At 44.2% G+C, this 19576-nt stretch overlaps 1 protein-coding gene across 3 annotated transcripts in view; it reads right to left on the minus strand.

Annotated features, from left to right (window-relative positions):
* Positions 1–19576, minus strand: part of HEATR1 (HEAT repeat containing 1) — a 160368-nt gene that overhangs the window by 124534 nt on the left and 16258 nt on the right. For all 3 annotated transcript variants that reach the window (XM_085851860.1, XM_085851861.1, XM_085851858.1), the window contains exons 4-5: positions 18045–18186; positions 14146–14247 (exon numbers count right to left, since the gene is read on the minus strand). In XM_085851860.1, coding sequence (XP_085707986.1) covers positions 14146–14247; positions 18045–18186 — 244 coding nt within the window. The remainder of the gene's footprint in view (positions 1–14145; positions 14248–18044; positions 18187–19576) is intronic.

The following is a 19576-nucleotide window of genomic DNA, read 5'->3' on the forward strand; positions in this document are numbered from 1 at the left end:
CGGGAACGCCCATAAAAATTCTCCTGAAAGGGGCGTAACCCACATGACGTCAAGTACAGCATGTCAAAGGCTGCAGGTTAATTACTCGGGTTGGTGGTCTTCGTGATTCTATTGGCTTGCTGTGTGTTTCCACATTTGATTGGTCGACTCAATCGCTTCGTTCATTTCTGCTTTAAAAAAAAATCGAACATTTGTTTTTGAATAATGGATGACATGGACTTTCATTTGTCTGGTAACGACAGTGAGTGTGAGAGAAATGAAGGATTTTGGTCTGAATCACATGGAGAATTGTCAGATAACATAGTCGCGGACAGCTGGAAATGAAATACGGCCTTATCAGTTTGAGCCCGAAGCAGGACAAGCAGAGGAAAATGGCGATGAAATTCCCGGCGTTCATGAAGATCGGGAGGACATCGAAGGAAGACTTGGTAATAACAACTGGTTAGACTAAATCCTATTCGTAATTCAATAATGTAAATTCGACATCAGAAATATTTTAGTGACGTGACGTGAACAGCGCAGCGGACATGTTTCTCCACGGCGAATTAATCACAAACAAGGCCAGCCCATGTCATCAGCCATATCCCTCCGTGCATAAAACGAAGCAATCTCGCTGTCCGGATACGATGAAAACTTGTGTGCAGAACACACCTTGTGACACAATTGTCTCGAGTAGTCTGATAAATCTGACGTTCTGTTGCATTTTTATTTATTTTATTCCTACTGTCGTCATGTAGCACCAGTAGAAAACAATGAAAAAAAGAGAATAACAAATAAAAGCTACAGCACATCAGATTTATCGGCAGAGTCGGACGGACAACGGATTTATCGGCCGAGTCGGACAGACGATGGATTTATCGGACTAGTCTAGACTCTGGAGATAGAGTCAATCCACTCTGTGCGGGTTTCTGTATGTGACGTCAACGCTGCGATTCGCTGGTCAACTTTTTTTAGGGGCGGGGCATAGCAAGTTGTGAAAAGCACAATAAATGATCGAAATATTGCTCTAATTATCCCATTTTTGATTAAAACAAAAAACATGGGTGATTTCTTCACTTGGAAGGTCAAGTTAATATATAAATAACCAGAAAGTTTTGCATGTCAGGGGACCTTTAAGGCCTGGCCTTGATGAGAACGATGTAGTCCGTGACAGGAGCCTTTAATATTGTATGTATGTATGTATGTATGTATGTATGTATGTATGTATGTATGTATATATATATGTATATATATATATATATATATATATATATATATATATATATATATATATATATATATATATGTGTGAGCCTGGAGTTGGCGCAGTGGTTAGGGCAGCGGCTTAGGATCCAAAAGGTCCTGAATTCAAGCCCCGTTGGGCCACTGAATTAATACACCAGGGGGTTGACTCAGCCTGTCATCCTTCCGAGGTCAGTGAAATGAGTACCAGTATATTGGGCCGGTGTATACCCTGGTTAAAATAGGTGTACCATATCCCTTTGTCGTAAGAGGCGACCAGGGTTGCGTCAGGAAGGGCATCCGGCGTAAAACATGTGCCAAATAACTATGCGGATCATACGGATGATCCGCTGTGGCGACCCCTAACGGGAGCAGCCGAAAGAAGAAGAAGAAGAAGAAGAAGAAATATATATATATATATATATATATATATATATATATATATATATATATATATATATATATATATATATATATATATATATATATAGTTACGGCTGTGGAAATTCGCATTACACCATAAAAAAGGCCCGTAGGTGAGATATCTCTAAGTACATGTGTAGTTAGCCCAAACCCGTTGTATGGAGGGAATTTATGTGATCCATTCGGGCTGCAATCCTTTGAGTTAGGCGTTTTTCTTTTTCTATCTTTTATTTCAAACACACAACATTTCAACAACCACGCCATCCCCATCACAGCGCCAACCACACTGCAACCACGCCACCTCCACCATCTACGCTACCACATCTTCGCCACTCGCCATTCAACAGGCTCTGTGCGGTTACGATCTCCACGGAGGAACAAACAAAAACCAACAAGGATGCTCGGTGGGCTTTTCCCGCCTGTTTTTCCCGTCTGACTTCCCCGCGCTTTGGAGTGGAGGAAGAACGATGCAGGTCAAAGGTCAGAGGTCATGTAAAGGTGGGGCCTCTTTTTGGGGGAATAATTCTCTGGTTCCGAGTCAAAAACTGACTCCCTCGGCCCCTGGACGGAGCAGGGTGGAGGGAAAGCATGAGGGAACGCCCTTTTTGGGAACCCTCTCGAAGGAAGGTAGAGCCGAGAACGGGGCGGGGCGAAGGGCGGAGCCCGGGCGATAAAAGACGGACACGGGCGGGCGCAGCGAGCGCTTTTTCTTCCTCTTCGTCTTGGCAGGTGGTTCGGTTGGTTTTTGAGGAGAGTTGGTCTTCAGGAAGAGGTCCTGTGCCCGCGCCTTGGCGAGCGGCCCCGTCACAAAGGCACGGACGGGAGACGCGGCGACGCCCGTTGCGAGGTGGACCTGTGCGTCCGGACGGGGAGTGCCGGAGAGGGTTCGCCGGCCGCTAGAGAGGTCGGAGCCGGGCGCGACCACGCTGACGGTCGCGGGAGAGGGACTCACCAGCTAAAGGGAAGTCGCGACTTCTTTCTTTCTTTTCTTTGGGGTTTTTGTATGGATCTTGTGGCGCCGTGTCTCGTAAAGTAGAACTGTTTAAGTGTTGCCGTGTGTACGCGTATTCAATTGTAGCTCTGCATCGTTTCTTTTGTTTTAATTGCTTTATGTGCATTTTGATTGTGTATTGCTGTAAATACATGCCTTACATGCTTGTCTGTGTGGGCGTGTGAATAAAATGCTTGCTTGTTGAACTGTGCCCGTTTCACTTTGTCTTTTCTCTATTGACCCTCCATCTTGCATCACGGAAAGGGGTTCGTAGTGGGTGCAACATCCCAGTAATTAATCGGAACCGTCAAGGCCGACGATAACACCGCTCGGTTATCACTGTAGCACGGAACGGACCGCTGAAGCGGTTCGTGTCCGGAGTCTGCCTGTGGCGTGGTACGATCTCCCGGTCGACCATCCGCGCAGGTACTTAGGTAGATCGAATTTGGCGAGCAACCCTATCTTGCGTGGGTGGGCAATTGGCACGGTCGTGGTGAGGTTAAACCCCCACACGTGGATAGCTCCTGGCGTTGTTCCGAGAGGGTCACGACAGAATTGTCCGTCCGGTGGGCGACGTGCCGCGATTCGAGTGACGCGGCCGTCCGCACGCCGGCGGGCGCGAATTCGCAACAATATTATATATACACACACACACACACACACATATATATATATTGTTACGAATTTGGAATTCAATTGCACCCAACATACAGGTTCCCTTCGTCAGCTATGTCGATAAGTGCATGCTCCCTAGATAGCTCACCTTCCATTGTTAAAATGTTTTGAAATCGATTAGATGCGCTGCGGATCGATTTAATAGTTAGGGAGCAAACAATGGAGACGTCCCTCCCGCTCTTCTGCAAAGAGGAAGAAGAACCCTGCGGTGACGTCAACAACTCCCTCCCACCCATGGTTGAGGGGGGTTGATCACGAGGGCATGAGTCACGCCGGGTGCGGGAGGGGGGGGTGCAAAGGATAAAGAGGACATCTTTTCTTTGTTCAAAAAGAGTCCCGAAAGAGTTCGTGGGAGTCCCGTGGTGGGGCTGAGTTCGTGGGAGTCCCGTGGCAGAGTTCGTGAAGAGTCCCGTTCTGAGTCCCGTGTGCAGAGTCAGTGTGCTGAGTCCCATGGGAGGAGTCAGCTTTTTGCTTCGGAGAGAGCAGTCGGTCAGCAGCCATCGGGTCCTGCTTGGCTTGAGGCCTTCGGAAGCTTTTTGCTTCGGCTGGCTCAGTGTGCTTCGGCTGCTGATTTGTTTTGGAAGGAACTCGAGCCGGTTGCTCGGCTCGAGCTGCGAGTGGAGGCTTCTTCCTCTTCTTCTTGGTTCGTGGAGCTTTTCGCTCTCCATTTTGTTTCCCGGCTTGGTGCGACGTATCGGCCTCTTCTTGGAGTTGGATCCTCGGGGAAGCGACGATCGACAGGAAGGATCGGCGCCTTGTCTCACCGACACGTGTTGAGAAGCGCGGAAGGATTCGCGAGAGCTCGAGAAGGATCGCGGCGATTGGATCCAGCTCGCTCTCGCTGGAGCCCGGGTCCGGACAAGTTGAAGACCACACGAGGTGGAAAGGTTCGAGTCAAGCTCTGAGTTTCAGCTCACCTGTCCTCCGAGCTGGAGCTCGTGATTAAAGGCTTCAGCCACCGTGTGTGTGTGTGTGTGTGTGTGTGTGTGTGTGTGTGTGTGTGTGTGTGTGTGTGTGTGTGTGTGTGTGTGTCCGTGGGCCCGTCTCATAAGTAGGAACTGCTGTTAAGTGTGAATGACTGTACATAATAAGAAGACGGTTGTAGTTCTTTTGTCGTGCTTTTGTTGCTTGCATAATTGCATAGGTGTTTTGTCTTATTTAATTGCATACGTGTTTCATTATAATAAATGTCCTTGTGTGAATGTAAACCTGCTCGTTGCGTCGATTCCCTCATTGACTGAACATTTCGTGTGTTGGGAGTTAGAAAGCCGTTGGTTTGCCGTAATAGGGGGACATTTGGACCGACGGTTCTCGCGATTACGCCGCTCGGAATCACGCACGGACAAGCTCGCCTCGGCGGTTTGTTCCGTCGAGGGTGGAATACCCCGGTAGTTGGATCACGTGGGTATTGAGGTACATTGAAGATTGGCAATCGACCCTACCCCACGTGATCTGCCGATTGGCGTATTTTGGTTCTTGTACAAAGACCCGTCGCTCGGAGTTATCCGGGCGGCGATCTATATTCCGGGCGATCGGTCGGGCCGACTCGACTTGCGGCTCCATTTAGAGCGGTCGGTTGGTGGCTGACCCCCGGCCAGTAACAATATATATATATATATATATATATATATATATATATATATATATATATATATATATATATATATATATATATATATATATATATATATATCCAGATATAAAATCTACACCCCCTTTCAAAATTCTCACCTTCTGTTGCCTTGTAGCCTGGAATTAAGTTGCATTCAATCAGACTTTTTTCACCTTTATTTACACATCATAACCCACAACTTCCAAATGAAAAACAAATTCTACAAATTCTACAAATTGCAGAAAATTAATTAATAATACAAACTTAAAGATCTTGGTTGGATAAGTGTCCACCCCATTGTAAAAGCAATTGTAAATTAGCTCAGGTGTTTTAAATCACCTTCAAAATCACACACCAAGTTAATTGGCCTCCACTTCTGTTAAATTATAGCGATTCCGATTACTTCAGAATAAAATCAACTGTTCCTGAAGGTTTCCTCTGCTGGCTAGTGCATTTCACAGCAGACTCAACCATGAGCACCAAGGAGCTTTCAAAAGACCCCCGGGATAAAGTCGTGGAAAGGCACAGATCAGGGGATGGGTATAAAAATGTTTCAAAAACCTTGAATATCCCTTGGAGCTCAGTCAAGCCAATCATGGAAGGCGTATGGTACCACCAAGACCCTACCTAGATCAGGTGGTCCCTCCAAACTGGATGACCAAGCAACAAGGAGACTGATCAGAGAAGCCACCGAGAGGCCAATGACAACTTTGAAAGAGCTCCAAGCCTTTAAGGTAAAAGCTGGTCACTGAGTGCATGTGACAACAACATCCCAAGCACTCCACAAGTCTGGCCTGTACGGTATGGTGGCAAGAAGAAAACCATTACTAAAAAATCCCACCTTAAGTCCCATTTGTGGTATGCAAAAAGCCACTCCGGAGATTCTGAAGCCATGTGGCAAAATGTTTTGTGGTGTGATGAAACCAAAATGGAACTTTTTGGCCGAAATGCAAAACGTTACATTTGGCACAAACCCAACACAGCACATCACATCACATCACCAAAAGAACACCATCCCTACTGTGAAACATGGTGGTAGCAGCATCATGTTACAGGGATGTTTCTCATCAGCAGGGACTGGGGCACTTGTCAGGATAGAAGGGAAAATGGAAGGCCGAAAATACAGAAACATCCTAGAGGAAAACATGCTACCCTCTGCAAGAAAGCTGAAATTGGGATGGAAGTTCACCTTTCAGCATGACAATGGCCCGAAGCACACAGACAAAGCCACACTGGAGTGGTGAAGGAACAAAAATATAAATGTCCTTGAGTGGCACAGTCAGAGTCCCAACCTAAATCCAATCGAAAATCTGTGGCATGACTTGAAGATTGCTGTCCATCAACGCCACACGCAACTTGACTGAGCTTGAACAGTTTTGTGCAGAGGAATGGGCAAATATTGCCCAATCAAGGTGTGCAAAGTTTGTAGAGACCTATCCTAACAGACTCACTGCTGTAATTGCTGTCAAAGGTGCTTCCACCAAGTATTAACTCAGAGGGGATGTACAATTATCCAACCAAGATATTCTAGTTTTGTATTTTTAATTAATTTTCTGAAATTTGTAGAATTTGTTTTTCACTTGGAAGTTGTGGGTTATGATGGGTGGCAAAGGGAGGTAACGGACCAAAAATAATATTAATAACCATAATTAAAAAAAATCCTGCCATCCTGCAGGTGATTAAAATTATAGGTCAGTCAGGTAAGGCCAAAAAAAAAAAAAAGGGGACCACTTATCTTGAAGTTCACTTGGATCAGGAGCAACAGTCACTCAAATTACCCACAGACCCCCTTCGACTCTGTTTTTTTTTTATGCCGTGAACAAATGGCATTATGATGCATTACGGGTGATGAAGGTTGCAGTGGTCAAGTTTCATCGAAATTGTGCGTGACGTTTTGGATAAGAGAGCAAAGACGTATTGTGGGGATGGGGAGCGGTCCACAAACCCCCCCGTAGACACCCATAATGCGCACGGATTTTGATGCGATCAATAAACCTTCGTGAGGCATCAGATATGAAGCTTATGGCCAAGTTTCATCAAAATTGTGTGTTTGGTTTCAGCAATAATGACTGAAGTGTTTACAGACCGACTGACTCACCTACAGACACTGCTCGATCACATAAGCTCACCTGACTGAAGTTCAGGTGAGCTAAATATACCAGTTGATCATTCATCTGGATTTTTTTTTTTGAAAAACGAAGGAGGCGGCCCTTTTTATTATTTTTTTTCAAAATGGCTGCCAGCATTTATTACCCGATACGCCAGTTTTTGGCATCCCCAGCCCCCTCCACCCCCCCCCCCAAAAATCACATGAGTCATGTCCCAGACATGTCTGTTTTCTACCTCCAAACAAATATGGTGTGGGTCATATACCGGACACATCACGTATACATGCACTAGGCCTATTAAGAATATAATCCACAGTTCTAAGCAAATATATACGAAATGTTTGGCAAAATACAACAAAACAAAACAACGCACTTTGTGGGTATTAAAAGTATTGGCTCCATCATCTTTCTGTACAGATCTACAGTAAACATTTAATACACAGATTTCAGAGATGCCAACTTTTGGAAATCAGAATTAGGGAGGATTTTCAACCGACACCAAATAATGTGCGCGAGGCGCACATCTCGAGCGCGGAGCGCTCGACCCTTGCGGCGGGGTCCAGGGCCCGCCTTCGGGCCCTGGAAGCTCTGGGGTTCTAGATGCTCTCTAGTGCCCTCTGAGCCCTATTTTGGAGCATTTAACATGTTAAGAATTCCCACTTTTTGAACAAAAAAAGGGGAAAATTGTGCACTTTTTAATGTTACATGTATGTTAATATTAGTAAGTTAGGGGACAATCAAAGATTAACAAAAAGCACAAAAGAAGCAATATTTTTCTTCCCTTACTGGCTGGTACTACTGCTGCTTGCTTTTTCCATGGCAGCTTTGCTGAGTGACAGCTGTGTGGCTCTTTTAGCCCTTCTGATTATGTCTTTGCTGTATTCTCTCTGGTAGCAAGGGGTGTTATGAGCTAGTTTTTCAATTAAGAGAGCTTCCAGGGTTTTGACACTCAAATTGGGACGAAATTCAGTATGATTCTTCCGTACAAGACTGAGTGCCCGCTCACATGATGCGTTCGAATGAGGAATGACCAAGATTCCCTTCATCACTTTGCTCAAATTAGGATACTTCTTGGCACCAGTGCAGGGATCTGTGAGCTGTGAAATCCGATGCCACTGCTCATCCACTCTCACTGTCTCAGTAGCAATTGTAGCTATGGAGGCGTCTGCCTGGTAGTGAGCGAATTCACTCTCAAGACTGTCTATGTCACTATCACCGCCACTGAACAGACAGGGGAATTTCTTGATGAAAACCTCCACACAGTCAAACCCCACTTCTTGGTGTAGCTTAACATCCAGCACCTGAGCATGCTTGGCTAATTCATCATCTAGCGGCCAGGTTTTGAAGATGTAATTGCAGGCTTTCACATAATATGAGTGAACTGCACTGAAGAAACCTTGGATGTCTGACTCACCCAGAGTGAAGGTGGATTTCTTGAGACTCCTTTGTTCCCTTATATACAGTTTGGCATCGTTCCCAATCATGAGGTCCTCATCATTCTTCTGATGATTTCTGTCAGAGAAGGGTACATTTACCAGAGCAACCGATGACACCGATGGTTTCAAAACCGTACGAAGATATCTTTCAGAAGACCATTCAATTCTCCGTGCAGGAGGTGAATACAGGGTTCGTCTCTTTGGAGCAGGAGATTCCCCTTCTCAAAATGCTTGTTAGCATATCGAAGGAAGAAACAATAGAGTTTTGTTTGTGGAGTCAAGAACATCCTGTTGACACGTTTTTCTCTAGATTCCTGCACAGTGTTTGAGGAAGATGCGTAGAACTCGTAGTACACTTAGCCGCAGGGCGATCACACTTGCGTTTACTGCCAGCAGAAGAGGTCAGACTCGTAGTACCAGATCCAATTTTACGTTTGAGGAGAGAGCTTGAGGTAGGTGCAGCTAAGGAAGAAGACCTCTGATTCGAAGGTTTTGCTGAGCTTCTATCAAGTGATTTGGCAAAAGCAGAACTTAACTTGGGTCCTTCTTTGCCTGTAGATGGGACTATCACAGTCTTTCTCGACTCTGAAGGGATCTGCTTTGTAGATGAACGTGATGAAGGGCCGGTGATGCTACCTGCTCTCAGCATTGGTTTTGGTGCTGTCCCTGCTGTCTTCTTCGCAGCAGATACTGCAGTGGTAGTGGTGAATGCTGCTCCACTAGTGCTTGATCCTGCAGTGCCAGTACTGGCAGTAGATACAGTGCCGTCCTTCTTGCTCGTTGTTAGAGTCTTGGCTACAGTTGGTTGCATTTTTTCTTCGTACTTCTTCTTGAAGAAGAGGCGAAGTGGCTCCCACTGTTCAATCAGCCTGTCTAGGCACTGACCAAGGGACAGCCACCTTGTTGCAACATGCTTCAGAATCTTGTGTGTCGGGGCATCACAGAGTTCTTGCAGTGCTTTCACTCCTTTGACGCGTTTACTACTTTTGTCCAAGTAGTAGTAAATATCGATGAGAAAGTCATCTAATTCAATGGGTAAGGCCTGAGCCGCCTTCTTGGCCGTATTGTGCATCATATGGCAAGGGCATCCCATGATGTAGCACTCTGGATTTTGTTTGTGGATATAAGAAGACTCCTTTGTGCTTGCCCACCATGACAGAGGCATTATCAGCACAAAAGGAAACACAATTTCCCCACGGAATTTTCCTGTCACTGAACTCATGATCAAGCAGTTTGAAAATGTTTTCTCCAGTGGAATCTTGTTTGCACGCAGGCAAACTTAGCAAACCTTGCTTCACAATCCCAGCACTGTTGTCATAGTACGAAATCAGGACAGGATATAGCTGGGCCTCACCACTGTCATTGCTACCGTCTGTAGCTAGGCTAAATGGAGCTAGTCTAGCAATATCGGCAATAGATGAAGCAGTAACATTTGACAACTCACCAATTACACTGGTCAACAACAAATTTGTTGTCTGCATTTTTTAAGCTGATTTAGGACGAATCTGATGCGCTGAATCCAAAACTCACATTAGTTTTGTTCAATCAGGTCAAGTTTTTGAGATATGGCCACATGTCGTTTTTTACATTTTTGTTCACATGTACGCATGTGTGGAGCATTTTAGAAGAAGTTGGTGGGGTAAAATGTCATGTCAAATAATTGTTTTAATTGGAAATAATTATTTTAATGACAAGAAGTATTCAGGTACGATAGTTCTAGGTGATTATGTCGAAAAGGGATCAGTTTGAAGTCATAAAACCTCAAAATCTTCCAAAAATTGGTGAGGCAAAGCATAAAGTTCGTGGATCAAAACTAAAGTTAATGGGGCAGATTTTGTCATAATGTGATACAAAAAAGTTGTATTTCTTGAAATAACGAACTCTGAAGAATGTACAATACCTACATGCGCCAATTTATGACATGCGCTTCTGCTCAAGCTTGGAGTGCCACAGTACGAACCCAAAGATTGGAGACTGTTCATTGACAGCAGCAAGCGATCACTGAAATGTGTTCTGCTACACAACGGCAACCAGTTTGCCTCTGTACCCATCGCTCACTCGACTACACTGAAGGAGAAGTATGAAGTGGTGAAGTACGTGCTGGAGAAAATTGGTTATGATCTGGCATAAGTGGTTTATTTGTGTTGACCTGAAGATGGTGAACTTTTTGTTGGGACAACAGTCTGGCTTCACCAAGTACCCATGTTCTCTGTGCATGTGGGATAGTAGGGACCGTGCTCAGCATTACACGAAGAAGGACTGGCCTGTGCGGGAGGAATTGGTGCCATGCAAAGAAAGGAACGTCATCAACGACCCTCTGGTGGACAGAGACAGAATACTCTTCCCACCGCTGCACATCAAGCTCGGCTTAATCAAGCAGTTCACCAAGGCTCTGGACAAAGATGGTGACTGCTTCACTTACTTGTGCCAGGCTTTTCCAGGATTGACCATGGAGAAGTTGAAAGTTGGCATCTTTGATGGTTCTCAGATCCGTCAGCTCATCAGAGATCCAGAGTTCAAAAACTCAATGAACGAAGTGGAACTGGAAGCGTGGAAGACATTTGTTTTGGTAGTGAAGAACTTTCTTGGCAACAATAAGGCCAGAAACTACGCAGAACTTGTCAACAACATGCTGACTGCTTTCAGAAACCTGGGCTGCAACATGAGCATCAAGATGCACTACCTATTTTCACATATGAACCGGTTTCCTGAGAACCTGGGTTCAATGAGTGACGAGCAGGGGAGAGATTCCATCAGGACATGAAGGAGATGGAGACCAGGTATCAGGGTCGCTGGGACGCAGTCATGATGGCTGACTACTGTTGGAATCTGAAGAGAGACCTCCCTGCCGCTGAACATTCCAGGAGTTCGAAGAAACGGAAGTTCAAGCCCTGAAGTTTGAACAGTGGTGACGCAACATGCAATTTACTTGTACTTACCTTTATCAATGCCCACCATTCAGATGACAGTAATCGATGTTTCTATCATGTAATCAATAAATGTTGTTGGCAAAACATTTTTTTTTCTTAAAAACATGTTTAGGATGATATGTGTTGACAAAAATCAGCTGATAATGCCACAAAAATGTAATTGATTTTGTCACAAGATCTGATTTTTTCAAATCAACTTAGCACAAAACCTGACCTGATGGAGAGAAACGGATGCCATTTCCTGATTCAGCAGTGCCAGAATACCCTAATTCACTTGTAGAAATATAGACAACATTCAGAAAGTAAAAAATTGTTGACCAGTGTTCTTTTTTTCTTTTTTGTTCTTGTTCTTTTTTTTTTGTTCTTTTTTTTTTTTTTTTTTTTCTTGCTTTTTGTTCTTGTTTTTTTTTTTTTTTTTTTGTTCTTGCACATCTTGCACATCTTGCAAGTTTTTGTTCTTGCACATCCATACTTTGAAGCAACTTTTGAATCTGGAAACATCTTTTGAAATAGAGGTCCAGCATGATCTGAGACTGATATGGGCAAGTTATGTTCCACAATAAATCCACTAAAGAGAAGTTCCGCTCGGGTAACATCCTCTTCCTCGCTTGTCCCTTGTTTGGTGAAATAATTCAGAAGTGTACCGGTACTGTGTCGAAGATCTCTCCTTTGCAATGTCTGTGTGCCGTTTGCTTCCAACGTGCTTCCGAATATCATCGCGGACCTCCGTGCTCAACTGAAATATCAACGCTGCATACTGTACAATACGCATGATGAATTCCTCTTTCAGACTTTCGAATACATGGGTATTGGAGACTGTATTCGGTCTTGTACTTCTGAGACCATTTCTTGGTCTTCGTAAGCTTCTTTTCTGCCATTTCGTAATCAACATCGAGGGCTTGAAGCATCGGTAACTTCGAAGTCGATGTTCCACAGCTGCAGCGCGACTCGTAGAACTCCAGCGGCTGTTAAACACCGCACGGTGGTCGCGACCGCCGGGCTGGTACGGGGCCCAGCTGCATGCAGTGAGCGTATCGCATGCATATACACTGTGCACACATACCGCATGCACTAAATCTCAGTGCATGATCGCATAAGCGAGATCCAGACCCAATGTTTCGCTGCTCCTCATTTGAATTTGCAATTTTTTACGTACAATTTGGTAGCAGCGAACGTTATGGAGTTACCACATGCTATACGTAGCAGACGATGCTTTTCATTCAATTCTCATACTAGTACATTCTGATTAGTGAACAGTGCAAAAATATCAAAATTTCGGGAGGATAAGGATAGTGATCGTAAGGGCGGGAGTTTGGGTGAATTTTCGGAAGCCTCCCGATGAAATCGGGAGGGTTGGCATTGCTGAGATTTGCATATGTGGGATGTGGACTCACCAGCCATTCTTGGTCCAACTCCCCACAAACAAAATCAGAGACAACATCCCATAGCGAGCATCGCTCATCATTAACTGTTCTCACATACCACGGCTTCAGGACTTTTTGCAAGTTCCTGTCCGAATTTGCAAACAGATGAAAACGATGTTCGAAAATTAAGCTAAAATCATGAAAATTATTTGTCGTGTTTACATGATTTGTCTACATCCTGCATTTGTTGCGCAATTTGCTAGTTTTAAAACCACTCGTATTTTGCATCATTTTAAATCAGAAGCATGCACAATTTTTACTGCAGTGGCTGCAATGGAACTTGGATACACAGACATGTACACAGATCAGTATTGCTTGCATATCGCACATGGAAACGGAAAGCAGCAGTACAGCTCTTGGTGCTGTGGCTCGGTAGAAGCTGTAAAAATTCAGCCTCGACATTAGGAAAATGATCGATTCAAAGAATGGTACAAGAATGAAACACAAAGATGTGGATTTATAAGTGGTGCAAACCACTTCAATATGCGGTATGTCTTTCCTTAAACACATGCGTCAAAAAAGAAGAAGAACCTTTCTAACCCCATGGTGTTTTGTTTGTTTCTAGTTTGTTGTTGTTTAGTTTGCATCAAGATAGTAAGGTCACTCCGCTTGTTGAGGAAGTAACCAGCAGTCCCCCAAGGGACTACCTTTTAAGCGGTGCAGCCACTTAACTGCACAGCTCGCTTCCTTCGGACATTAGTGCGATTTCTTTTGGGATATTTAATAAAATAACAAATAATTTTTAAAAAGGAGGCGGGTTCAAAAATCGAAGCGGGTGGGGACGATCAACTGGTATTTATTTTTTTATTTGTCCTCATTGGAAACGGCAATTTTTGTTGTTGTTGCTTTAAAGTCAGAGCACCAGTGCTGCAAATATTGGCATGCACCATGTGAACTCGGGCTACCAGCAGCAAGACCTTGGCAACATTCGGGCTTAGACCGACAGTTAATAAATTCATAGATACCGCATAATTTGAAATACACATGGTAAAACACAGGCATCGAGTTCATCACTAAAAAAATCCCCCTCCATGCCCCTTCCCCAACAGCACCCCTCACCCCATGAATAGCCTCAGATTCAAACCAATCTTGGTCGTCCTCGTGCTTCAAGGTGTTGACTCAACCTAATCTCGTGTCATGTTAATGTAGGATGTTTTTATATCCTGCTTAGTGTACCACTATCTTCCACACCTTTTAGGATGCTCTGCAAAGAACAGTGTAAAATAACATAGCAGATAAATAAAACAAGTCTTCCTGTTTACAAGAGCCATGATGTAATGACAATAAGGATTGGTGAAGAAAAAAAAAATATCCCAACAACAAACCTTAACAGCCTGAAATGCCAAGCAGCAGAGAAAGTCAGCAAAGACGGGATCCTTGTAACAGTGGGTCACGAGGGTACTTCGAGCCAGGGGCACTTTATGTTTCTGCCAAGAGTGGAAACCAAGGAAGGAAGGGAGTCACATTAGTTCAATGGTAAATTATGATGGAAATATGTAAATACAACAGAGGACATGAAATGTAAGGCAAGAAATCAATCCTCAGGATAGTCCTCAAATTGGTCACCAATGATATTTTCATTGCCAAATCAAAATGCCTCTCTGTACTTGCAATCTTTGAAACCTGGTCAAACACACAATCTGGATCCATCACCTCCACTCACTTGACTGTTCATTTTGTAGTGATCAAACTCATGGAGAAGCTTGAATATAAATCACATGCTTGACAAAGACATTGTCAGACATGAGTGTGATAACGAGGTTTCGTGTTTTCACCACTTTGTTAACTTCACATCTCACAGACTGTTCTTTCACTATTCACCGTTAATTACCTTCGCATTCTGCGAAAGGTTATGTTTTGGTCGGCGTGTATTTATTTATTTATTTATTTGTAATCTTGTGATTCCTATAACTCAAGAAGTATTAAACCGAATTGCATGAAATTTGGTGGGATGATTGGTTATTAGCCAGGAAGCATTCGATTAGATTTTGGGATCGTTCGGGTGAAAGGTCAAGGTCACGAAAAGGTCAAAATCGTCTTTTTACGATAACACGGTCAATTTTTATTCAATTTGCATGCAACTAACGCCAAAATGTTCAGAATTCAACGCCTCATCTTGTGATATGCAATATGACACAATGACGCCCATACTCTTGTTACCGGTTAGGGGTCAAAGGTCAGGGGGGTCACAACCTTGAAAAATATGCGGTTTTTGTCATAACGCGGTCAATTCTTGTCCGCTTTACATGAACCCAGCACCAAAATGTTCAGAATTTAATGCCCAATCTTGTGACACAATGACGTCATAACACATATCACCGGTTGGGGTAAAATGTCGGGGGGGGGGGGGTCACGCCCTTGAAAAATATGCGGTTTTCGGCATAACTCAGTCAATTCTTATTCGATTTGCATGAAACCAGCATCAAACGAGATTACCTTCTCTTGTTGAAACGTTGTATTCACCGAGCTTGCGAGTGAAGACTCGCCAAAATGACGTGAGTTGATTGTTGTTTAGTCCGTAGCCCTCGAAAGTCGGGGGGGGTCATGACATTATAGATATGTGGTTTGTGTCATAACACCATTCATGTGAAACCAGTTCCTCACACTCATACCAAGAACAAAAAAAGTAGTGGCGGCGAAGGTATGCGCTCTATGAGTGCCCGTTCTAGTTATTTTTCTGTCCCGATTCCCTTTTCTGTCATACGACTCGAGTGTTTGGCTGTTCATGCACTCTTTTTCTCAACACTCTCACTCCCTTGACAACTTAATTTAATCATGTGGTTTCTCTTATCACCTATAGCCCTGTATGGTGACGCCACACAAGTCACACAAAACAACCATCATATCAGAAATTGCATGGACACCCTACCAACACCTAAAGTGAAATGCAAAAAAACAAAAAAAATTCAGAGCAATCAAAGATTGCAGACCCTCGCTAGGATGTTTGTGTGGTTTGATGGAACATATTGTATAAATGTACTCACATTCTAATTGTATGTACATACTTTGTAGAAGTACTTCATTGAAAAACAATGTGTAAAAATTTTGGTCTATGTTGGCACATTATGTGCAGACAAACAAACAAACAAAAAAAAGAGACAGTGATCAGACAAACAGACAAATGCAATCAATACCCTCTGGCCTCTCGTTTGGCAAGGGTTAAAAAAGGGACCTTATTTTGCTCCAACATACTCACAACCCATTCCTCTTCACCCGAATCCTTCTCACTGCACAACCCTTTCAAACCAATCTCCCTCCTCAAAAACCCAATTGCACCCTGTCAAGTCTGTCACTGGTGTATGTACCCTTCCATCCTTCCCCTCTCTTCAAATGGCACCACAGCCAAATGTGCTCGTGAGAATGACAAATGCCTAAAATTTTGTGTTTGCTTCCAAATCTTGTGGCCCCAACCCCTCACTCTCTGCACCCATCCTTCCCTATCATACCAAACTGCTCTTGGACTCTGTCTTTTGCACTTGAGAATGTGGACCAGGTTCTGACAACCCTCAACTATAACTCTGCAACTGGACCGTATGGTATCAGCTCACACGTCCTAAAAGCCTGCTTTGCTGCTCTTGCACATTGTCACTCTGTCATTTTCACCCTATCATTTGACCAAGGTCATCTTCCATATGCTTGGAATTCAGCCAACATCATTGCATTACAGAAAAAGGTACAATGACTGGTCCCCTTAACTACAGACCTAACAGCTTACTCCTAATCATCAGCAAGGTCATGGAATCCATAATCGCAGTCAACATCAAATCATTCCATTTTTCAATGGCCTAATCTCAGATCACCAATCTGGATTCAGACCAGGTCTCTCCACCTTGGACATGCAGTTTCTACTCACTCAACAATGGATGGAGGCCCTAGATTTCAGAGATGAGATGAGGGCCATCTCTATGGATAAATCTCAAGCTTTTGATACAGTCTGGCATCCCACCTTGCTCTCCAAACTGTCTGCTGATGGAATCCAAGGCCAACTCCACGCAACTGACTTTGTCTACACTCGTAGCCATGTGGCTCTCAAGGGAATCCTTTCATCACCTCTCCCTGTCAAGGCTGGAGTGCCCCAGGGCAGTGTTCTGGGCCTAGTCCTATTCCTAATCTTCATAAATTCTCTCTCTGACTGGAAAATCCTCTATCCATGTGCTGACAACTCCACCCTATGCCACGACATCCCTCATCCTTCAGAAAGAAAGGCTGCAGACTCTTCCCTCTCTTAAGAACTTAGACAAAAATCACAAACTGGTCAAAAACTTTGAATATGTCCTTTACTCGAGACAAATCTCACACAATTTCTGAGAAAGGACCATCTGGCAACTCCCCTCCACCCTCCCCCAATATACTTTCTTCAAAATCCTCTTGAACAAGTCATGACTCAAACTCCTGGGTCTGACTGTCAGCGATGATCTTTCTTCGGAAAACCACATTACAAAGTTGACCTCCAAAGCCAGCCGCCGACTGGGCATCCTCCATCGTACAAAGTCCTTCCTTGGCAGATCTGAACTCCCATACACCAACAAGGCCTTCATCCGTAGCCTGATGGAGTACTGCTCTCCCCTCTGGGCTGGCTCCCCTGCCTCACATCTTGCTCAGCTTGATGCCATGGAAAAAAAGGCCTTCAAGGTTATTGGAGTCTATAGGTCCATCACATTCGTAGACAGGTCTGTGGTCTCTCTGACTTCTTCAGCCTCCTTTCTGGTCTTGCACCCTCTGTTCTTGGATGATAAATGGATTTTGTGTTCTAACCACCCACAGCATACACCTCTCACTCATGTATTCTTGACCTCTTGCCTTGACTCCCACAATCACATATTTTATGGTCTCCCTCCATATTGTCTTCACACTACAATTGCTCCAACAGTCAAGTTCTTCACACCTCTCAATGCCATTTTTCTTCCTTACACAAGTGCATTCACTCCAAAAAATATATTCTCACATTCGAAATCCTTCACTCCAGTGCTCCCCCATCCCACTCTCCATCTCATCCGCTCCACCCTGCGACCACCGGTCTTGGCTTACTACCAACTTTAGTCTCCATGATTCATCACTGCCAAAGGCTTCTCCTTTAATCTATTTCCATGATTCTTGCTCGATGTCACCCGACCTAGTTAATCACATTTCTTTCCAGACCATATACATTGTGTTGATGGTGTAAGGCACTGTAGAAAACAACGAATGCTGATAAAGAAAGCTCATCGTGCTTTTGCATTATTACCTGCAAAGGAAAGAGCCAATGCCAGCGGTGGGTCGGATCCTTGATGCGTAGCAGCTGGACAACACGAACAAATTGTTGGCTTTCATGAAATGGCATGGCACAGGCCAGGAGAGCATCCTCGTTGTACCGATGGATGTGAAATCTGTAATGCCACAGAACCAGGCACAGGTAAAGGTAAAGATAAAGCTGTGTGATCCGGCATTTTACAAACGGGCACAATTTAGTAACCGGCAATAGCCAATGTTGCCTGTAGGCTCTCATAGCAGTGCTACTGTCGTCCTTGTTGGTGTCTGCCATTTGTGTTGCTTAGAGTGATCGCGCTCTATTTGTATCATAAAATAATGCCGCTTCCACCCATTATGGCATCGAATTAACCTTCTCCAAGCAAAGTTGAAAAACAGAAAAAGGTGGTTTTGACTTTGCATGACAGCGTGACCAGGAAATTCCACGACCATGCGCTGAAGGGAGGAGCTGCCTGACACCATTGCAAGGTGGGGCATTTCACGGAATGAGTTGGTTCGCACGGAGAGCCACCAATCAGTGCATGGTCATAAGATGATGACGATAGCCAAGGGGAGCAGTCAGTGCAGAGCGCTGTGGTCGATAGTACGGCACGTTAAAAAACTAAACTCCTTAAAAGACCCCAAGATGACACGTTATACAATACTAACAAAACCGGTAAAAAAAGGCACGTTAAAAGTCCCGAAGGAAGTGTGAGATGAACTTCCTTCATCTACAGTGTAAACCAATGAGCACACTCAGTTCGAAAGTACCATATACTCCATCGTTTTTAGTGTAATCTTTTCCGTTTGTTTTTTTTTTTCCACAATGTAACATCACCTCTTGTATTCATCTGTATGAATTTGAATGTGTATGTGTGTGCTCCACGACAAGCCTTAGTTTCATTTCGTTCACACCTCCGTCCATCCTCCTTTTTGATCATCCATGTTTCACTGCCATACAACATCAAGCTTCTAACATAAGCTGCATAAAGTTTTCCCTTCAATCGGAGAGAGGTCCCTTTGATGTCAATAGGGGTAACAATTCCCGAAACTTCCTCCAGCGACTTCTATTTTCTTCATTCACTGCTGCCTCCACACCACCACCTGCATCAATCAAATCACCAAGGTAACATAATTTATCTACACATTCCAGAGATATATCCCCATAAACTAACCTTTCTGCTCGAACTGGAGCCACTTGTTTACCTGTGCAGACAGCACATTTGAAGCCAGGAACCACCGACAGTCTACCCCTGATGCCACTAGATCTCCTGTGCACCCAGCAGTTGCAGTATTTACACAATATTGAATTGCTGCTTACACCTTTTCTAGACATCACAGGGCCACCTCCCTATTTTTTCAAACTTCCTTCTCCCACACCACTAATCAGTACTTTTGGTTTCCCTGTATTCACTTTCAGTCCTCTATTCTGTTGACTTACCCATTACTTCTTCCACACTATCGGCTATCAGCACCAGGTCATCAGCATACAGGAGTTCCCAAGGTAAGCCTCCTCTAAATTCCTGTGAT

The sequence above is a fragment of the Eptatretus burgeri genome, chromosome 13 (genome assembly GCF_056783735.1).
Source record: "Eptatretus burgeri isolate ZD-2024b chromosome 13, Ebu_testis_v1, whole genome shotgun sequence".
NCBI classification, from domain to species: domain Eukaryota; kingdom Metazoa; phylum Chordata; class Myxini; order Myxiniformes; family Myxinidae; genus Eptatretus; species Eptatretus burgeri.